The sequence below is a fragment of the Bison bison genome, unplaced genomic scaffold (genome assembly GCF_000754665.1).
Source record: "Bison bison bison isolate TAMUID 2011002044 unplaced genomic scaffold, Bison_UMD1.0 scf7180017864214, whole genome shotgun sequence".
NCBI classification, from domain to species: Eukaryota; Metazoa; Chordata; class Mammalia; order Artiodactyla; family Bovidae; genus Bison; species Bison bison.
In genome coordinates, this window is record NW_011494786.1 from 706,556 (window position 1) to 714,232 (window position 7,677).

General features: G+C 43.3%; 1 protein-coding gene across 1 annotated transcript in view; it reads left to right on the forward strand.

Moving 5' to 3' along the window:
- Positions 1 to 5,516: 5,516 nt before the first annotated feature.
- Positions 5,517 to 7,677, forward strand: part of LOC104992408 (butyrophilin-like protein 2) — a gene marked incomplete at its 3' end in the record, with an annotated part of 21,786 nt that continues 19,625 nt past the window's right edge. The window contains 2 exon segments of the mRNA XM_010845272.1: positions 5,517 to 5,580; positions 7,235 to 7,394. Coding sequence (XP_010843574.1) covers positions 5,517 to 5,580; positions 7,235 to 7,394 — 224 coding nt within the window.

The following is a 7,677-nucleotide window of genomic DNA, read 5'->3' on the forward strand; positions in this document are numbered from 1 at the left end:
ACTTTGTCAACAAAGGTCCATCTAGTCAAGGCTATGGTTTTTCCAGTGGTCATGTATGGATGTGAGAGTTGCACTGTGAAGAAAGCTGAGCGTCAAAGAATTGATGCTTTTGAACTGTGGTGTTGGAGAAAACTCTTGAGAGTCCCTTGGACTGCAAGGAGATCCAACCAGTCCATCCTAAAGGAGATCAGTCCTGGGTGTTCATTGGAAGGACTGATGTTGAAGCTGAAACTCCAATACTTTGGCCACCTGATGTGAAGAGTTGATTAATTGGAAAAGACCCTGCTGCTGGGAAAGACTGACGGCAAGAGGAGAAGGGGACGACAGAGGATGAGATGGTTGGATGACATCACTGACTCAGTGGACGTGGGTTTGGGTGGACTCTGGGAGTTGGTGATGGACAGGGAGGCCTGGCGTGCTGCGGTTCATGGGAACACAAAGAGTCAGACATGACTGAGCAAGTGAACTGAACTGAACTGGCATCAGAACTTTGTAGTTTTCCCTGTTGAGACATCATATATATTTTGGTTAAACTCATAACTATTTTATGCTTTTATTGCTATCGGAATTACTTTTAAATTTTATATGCAGTGTTCTTCTGCTAGCATAGCAGATCACAATTGTTTTTTCTTTTTATATTGCCATCACTAAACTCATTTTAGACATTCTAATAACTTTCTTAGGGTTTTCTATGAAGGTGTATAAAATGCTTCCCAGGTTGCAATGTTCATTATTTGTCAAAAAGAGTCTGAAATGAGGACTTCCTTAGCAGTCCAGTGGTTAAGACTCCATACTTATACTTCAGCATCAAACCAGGTTTGATCCCTGGTTGGGGAACTAAGATCCTGCATGCCATGTGGCATGGCCAAAAATAAATAAAAATAAAAACTGATGCAAAAAAATCCATGCTGAACATAAAATCAAAATTAAAAAGTCTGAAATTATGTGAAATCTGCTTGGCTCATATTAATTTGTAAAGTAATATTATTTTAAACATAAAGCCTGATTGATTTTTAAAATTGAAGAATATTTGAAAGAGAGCTTTGGATACCCAACTTTATGTTAAATTACAGTCAGATATAGTCAATTAAATATCTTGGACATGATCGTGGAACTAGTCACCAACTGTGTCCCTGTTCCAGTTTAAATCATTTTCATGGCCTTCAGGGTGTAGGTTTCCTTTCTCTGCCAATATCTAGAATACTCTTCATTCTCACATGTGTCCACAAGTAGATATTTCCCTGGTATTGAAAGCTCCATGTGCCTATTAGACGCTCAGCCTCCACCAACTCCTGCACTGGTGGCTCACAGCACCCAGTGAAGTATGAATCGTTCCATCAGTTTTTATTTCATGAAGCATCTTCTCCATAAAAGATTTTCCTAACTCCCTCATACACTGGACTACCATAATGTAGTGCCTGTGTTCTCTTCTTTTAAAGCTGTAAATGGCCTTGAGAGCTGGATTTATAATTTTTTCAGTGTTGCTTCTTTAATAGTGCTTGATAATAAAACATAGTAACAATGAATGTAAGATAAAGGAAGCAGCCTCTCTCTCAAGGAACCTTCTCTTTTTTCTTTCGCTTCTCCTTCACTCTCTCTCTCCTCTTCTGTTCCCAACCCATCCATGTTTCCAGGGTGGTCCAGTTAAGAAATTCTAGAGCCCCAGAAGACGGGAGCAGGTTCAGCAGCAGCAATTTTCCTAGCTCTGCTCCCATTTCGTACAATTTGTGAAAGGAAGAGATTGGAAGTTGAGATCTGGGCCATTTTAGGACCAGCTGTCTCAGCCTTTCCCACCTCACGCGGAAGACTTCACGCATGCTCAGTCCTTTCAGTCATCTCCGACTCTTTGCGACGCTGTGGACTGTAGTTCACCAGGCTCCTGGGTCCATGGGATTCTTCAGGCAAAAATACTTGAGTAGGTTGCCATTTCTTCCCCGCCTCGATATCTTCCCGACCCAGGGTTGGAACCCACGTTTTGTCACCATTTCCTGCATTGCCGGCGATTTTTACCTACTGAGCCACCTGGGAAAGCCCCTGAAATCTGGTGCATATTCTTGGACAAACATGCCATCTACTGGTCATACGCGGAACTGCAGTAGCCTGGGTGGACGCTAGGAGAAGAACCCAGTGTTTCAAGGACTGATGCTCAAGTTGAAGCTCCAATACTTTGGCCACCTGATGGGTAGATTCGACTCATTGGGAAAACCCCTGATGCTGGGAAATATTGAAGTCAAAATGAGAAAGGGGTGGCAGAGGATGAGATGGTTAGGTAGCGTCATCGACTCAATGAATACCAATTTCGGCAAACTCCGGGAGATAGTGAAGGACAGGGGAAACCTGGTGTGCTGCAGTCCATGGAGGTCACAAAAAGTCGGACACAACCTAATGACTGAACAACAGCAACATGTGAAAGAAAGAAGTATAGCAGGATACAAGGGTGCAGAGGCAGGAAGCTTGCTCAGTTAGTATGCTTTTCTTTAAACTCCCCACCCCCCGCCCCCCAACATTCAGAAGATTCTCCTATTTCCAGTTTGAGATGCCTGGCTATCTCTGTGAGCGCATTCTCTGGGATCCTGGGAAGAGTCTACAAGTATTGACACGCATCCTGTGGTCCTTTTAATTCCTGGACTGCGTCATCCATGCTAGTTTGCTAGTCAGTTTGTAAAGCTTCACCAATTCTTCCCATGAGTTTTATCACTGCAAGATAAAACCTGCAGCAGAGTCAACTGCATATGATTTCATCACTTTCAAAAAACCACGGATGGCAGTTTGTGATTGCTTTAACACTTTTGTAACTTTTCACAAAAGTAAATTTTGAAGTAAAAATTTAAATATAAAAGTACATTTTAAAATGTAAACACTTCAGAGGAGTTGGTTTGTCACACACTCTTTGGATTCTAAGACAGGGATGGCTCTAACAACACAAGAAGCTCTTCAGCTTGGACTGTAGGACCCTCAGAACTAGGATTTATCTCAGCTCCCATTCCTAAATGTTTGGGTATTTTAAGCGCCATGATGCAGAAGTTCCACTGCTTTTTAATTTTTATACTGACTTCTGGAGGAAAATCTGTAAGAAGGAGAGATTTTTGTTAAGAAAGCTGAATCTGAATGAGAGTCTTTGGGGCCAAGTGCAGTGTTACAGTTACTCTATTTTTGTGGCATGGACTTCAGAAATCACCATATTCTTCCTCCCCTTTAAATGATTCCTCTGTAGGATCTCACTTTGTCACTGATTCTTTTTCTTCCTGGGTTTTGGCCATGTGGTAATGCAATGTTTCCCTTTGATTTGAAGGAGCACAGTCATGGCCCTAAGCCCTGGAGGTCTTGGGAAGGGAAGTCCAATGCCATGTCCATTGTGTCTCCTGCTGAGGCCAAGGTGACATGGATCGGGTGGAGTAGGAGGAGGATTCATACACACTGAGGAGCTTTTAGAGCTGTTTCCCAAGCATTTATAACCACATCACCTCCATCTCTATGGACCTGAGATATCGCAGAGGGGCCTCCAATACAGTCACAGATACAGAATAACTTGCCTCTGTCCCCTCAGAATTTGGACTAATCTTCAGACTTTTTATCCCCAGGAACACAAGACCCTTTTTTGGGGGCACAGCCTTCCAAGAGGTCAGGGTTGCTGACTTGCTTCTGTTTAGTCAACTTCCTCCTGCACACGAAGCCCCCTGGTGGGTTCACTTCCACCCCCTACTGTCCGTTTAACAGGCAGATTGAACCCCTTATTTTAGGCTCAAATATTACCTTAACGGGAAGGAATCATTCCCCTCTCTCAAATCTAATGATCTTTTAAATTGTGTCAAAAAAAAAAAAAGGGCACATTTGCAAGTGGAACAAATCCAAGAAATACTATTTTAAACAATATTTCAAAGCTTCAAGTTCCTTCCAAATAGCAGTGAGAGTCAGACGTTCTTGTCTGTAGTTTGTTCCAGAGCATCAAGGCTGATGGAGGAAGAAGGCATAGAAGGACTAAGTTAGCCTTCCTTAGGTGCCAACTGCACCGTGGTCATACTTATGAAGAAAGGTCATCATCCAGCTCTGAGCGTTTGGGGAACATTAGACCCATGATTCAGCATTTGGGTGGGCATCTCAGAACTCTATCAGTGCTTTAAGTCAGAAAACAAACCAAGCAGACAGTAGAATGACAGACAGACAGCTCAGCCACCAGGATATGAGAGTTGACTATTTTTTTTTTTCCTTTTGCTGGAGAGAACTCTACATTTTAAGACCCATTGCTAAGGGACTCCATGAAATAATTATTATCTTTCTGGCGAGTTCACCTGACAACTCTCGAAATAGATTTCTTGCCAGGTCCCCCGAATAGAAACTGGCAGTGATCACCTGAATTTCTCTGAATTCATAGCAAGACTGATGTCCTCTCACAATAATCCTTTTCCTTTTTTCTGATTTTCATTTATCTTCTTTATTGCTTTAGTCGCCCATCTTTCCAAGACTCCATACTCCCAGTAATGAAGCCTAAGACCTAAATAGGAATTTTGTTTCACAGTTATATTCTCATCCTACACTTTTAGGATTATTTTAATGTGAGTAGTGTATAACTAAAGAAGCTTGCCCTACTTTATAGCAAACCTAGAATTTAAATCTCAGGCATCCTAAGCTCAGGGTTCCTTTTGTCATCTACTAGCTAAGAAAGTCATGAATGTGTATCATACAAGACAGCAACATCTGGGGGATAAAGGGTCTGGAGTGAATTGTAGTGGGGTGCCATTGCCTTCTCCGAGATTTTGAACCAAAGCTCTTGAGGGCAGACAGTGAACAGGTTTCTGCTGCCCTCTCGTGGTCATATTCATGAATTACACCCTTTCCTTCTATTCTTCCGCCTTCTCTGAATCCTCACTTTTCCTGCTTTCCTTAGTGTTATGAGCAGTTTGTCTTGTTTTCATGCCCTTCTCTTTCAAATACCAGCATGTCCCTACACAAAATGAACAACCATAATCATTGCATAATTGACGGCACAGTTCTTATTTCGAAACTGGTGTCCTCTTGAGAAAGCATACATAAGGGCTTTTTGTGAAGAGATGCATACAATTCTAAGCAGAGCTTATTTTAAGTGGTCAGTGGGTACTAATGTGTCTGATCTCTAACACAATGCAAAGACAAGTCCTAAAGTCCTGGGAAAGTCCCAGCACTTTACATACCATCAAGATGATACAGAATGTGTGTAACAAATAGCTTTTGATACCGCAAAATTGAGTGTGAAAAAATAAAGTTCTGTTTTCCTATTACCGATCCGAATTTTTGTGTCAAGCCCTATCATGTCTTAGAGCAAAGGGGTCAATCTAGTAATTTCCAGAATACTCCATGACTTTCTTGACCATTAATAATTTAAAAGCAGCCCTCTCTGCCCAGGCTTATTTCTAAGTCCCCAGGCAGGAGGTGGTGCAGGACTGCTGGAGAAGGCAGTCCTCATATTTACATGATGACTCCAACTGTATGTCATGGTCACACTGCCCCTGGTTGTCCCTGTCCTTCCTGAATGGGTGACGATGACTGTTATATCCATGCCATCACTCTCCTCTTCCTGTATCATCCATGCCAGCATTCGAGGCAGTAATCTTTCGTTTTAAGAGTTGAATCTTCCAGGGTCCACCTCTTCTTGCTTCGAGTAGCTTTCCCTTTGCTGCTGCTCTTTGGGGCTGTTGTTGGAGAGACACGCCTATGGCATCACTGCCATTCTGGGAACCAGAGGTGAAGTGGGGCAGCGTCCCCTCCACCCTCATCGAGAGAGAGAAATGGGGTAAAGGAGTTTTCACCAAGGTTTAATTACTTTTTTTCTCCTCTTCAAACCCATCATTCACCATGAGAAAGGTCTTTATCTGCACTAAAGATTGCAGGGGAAAAATTCTTCATTAAGAATAGCAATCTCAAGTTAGCTAGCCCAAATGTGGGCAGACCTTATCAGGGGAGAGGGAGAAACTTCAGGAAAAAAATTCGTTTAAATGCTTTCACATAGTAATGTTGCATATGCTTACATTTTATATTGAAATGAATATTTACAGTTGAATTGTCTTGGAGAACTTTTTAATTCTTGAGAAGCCATACCTCAGGGATACTGTGGGTGTGGTTCCAGACCACCACAATAAAGCGAATATGGCAACAAAGTGAGTCACACAAAGTTTTTGGCTTCCCAGAACTTATAAAAATTAACATTTATATTCTGCTGTAGTGTATTCAGTGTGCAATAGCATTATGTCTAAAAAGCTATATATCTTAATTAAAAATACTTTATTACTAAAAAATGCTAACCTGTGCCTTCTGTGAGTGGTAGGAGTACCATCAAGGCTCACTGACCACAGATCACCACCCAAATATAATAATAATTAAAAAGAAATACTGGAAGAATTGCCAAGCTGTGACATGGAGACATGAAGTGAGCAAACACTGTTGGGAAAATGGCGCCATTAGACTTGTTTGGCTTATGGTTGCCACAAACCTTCAATTAGTTTAAAAAATGCAACACCTGGGAAGCACGATTAAAGCAAGTACGCAGATCCCAGCGATACTTGCCCTCTGATTCAAGGAATGGACTTAAGGGGAACTTAAAGGAAAATCTAAGTTAAACCAATGTGCGCGTACACTGCGCGCACGCACACACACACACACACAATGAATGTGATATAGTTCCCTCATTATAATTTTTGTGCCTAAACATAGTATTGAAAAGCTTTTTAAATTTCTTTGGTTCAGTGTCTGTAACAATTAAGCTCTTTATTACCCATCAAAGGGAGATAAAGAACCAACGTTAAAAGAGCAATAAACTAGCAGGGAGAGACCTTGGCCTGGCGCTCTGTTCCTGGAGAAGGTAGCTCCTGTCTCTGGGCCTCGGGCTTCTCATCATTAGAAGAGGGGAAGGATACTTGATACTCAGTCTTGCGTCCAACTTTAAGCCCCGTGGAGACCTGACAATACGCGGGAGTCCTTAATGTGTGGGGAGGTAGTGGGGCTGTTTAGACAGGCGGCCAGCCTGAGGTGCTGTGAGGATCTGCCAAGGCGCCCCAGGCCGGATGTGAGGTGGGGCCTGGCTTTCTGGGAAGAGATGAAAGTGTAAAGGTTACCTTTTGGTCTGCAGGTCTGAAGAACTCATACCAAACCCAGTCAAAGTTCACTTGCCACCCGCGTTTCACTTTTCAAAGGATTACAGCTAGGAGGTGAAGATGTGATTCTGACTGCAGTTTCATCTTCAGGGATTTGGCTTTTCCTTCAGTTTGGGGGAGGCGGCTTGACACCTCCTTCACCCACAGCCCAGGGGACCTGGGGGGCCTCCCCCGCTTTGACTGTGCCTCCATTCTTGCTCCAGGCAGCACTTCAGGCTCTGACCTGTCGGTGGAACCTGCTCTGTGGACGAAGGGTACACCAGGGACCAGGTGAGGAGAAACCCCAGCAGCCCCCTGCCTTCACCCTGAGGGAAAGAGGGAGACGTGAGTGGACTGGAGAGTCCCTGGTGAGGGAGGATGAGGACGGGGGAGTTGACTAAGATGAGGAAGCGGGGCGCAGAGACACCTGGCAGGGAAGCTCTGCCGCTTGTTGTAACACCCCTACTGGTATTTCGTACTCACTCCACCCTGTGTTTTTCAAAGTGCTGCCGTAGCGTATTTGAGCCTCACAATATTGCAATGAAGCAGGCTGGATGAAGAAGGGGCTCTAGAT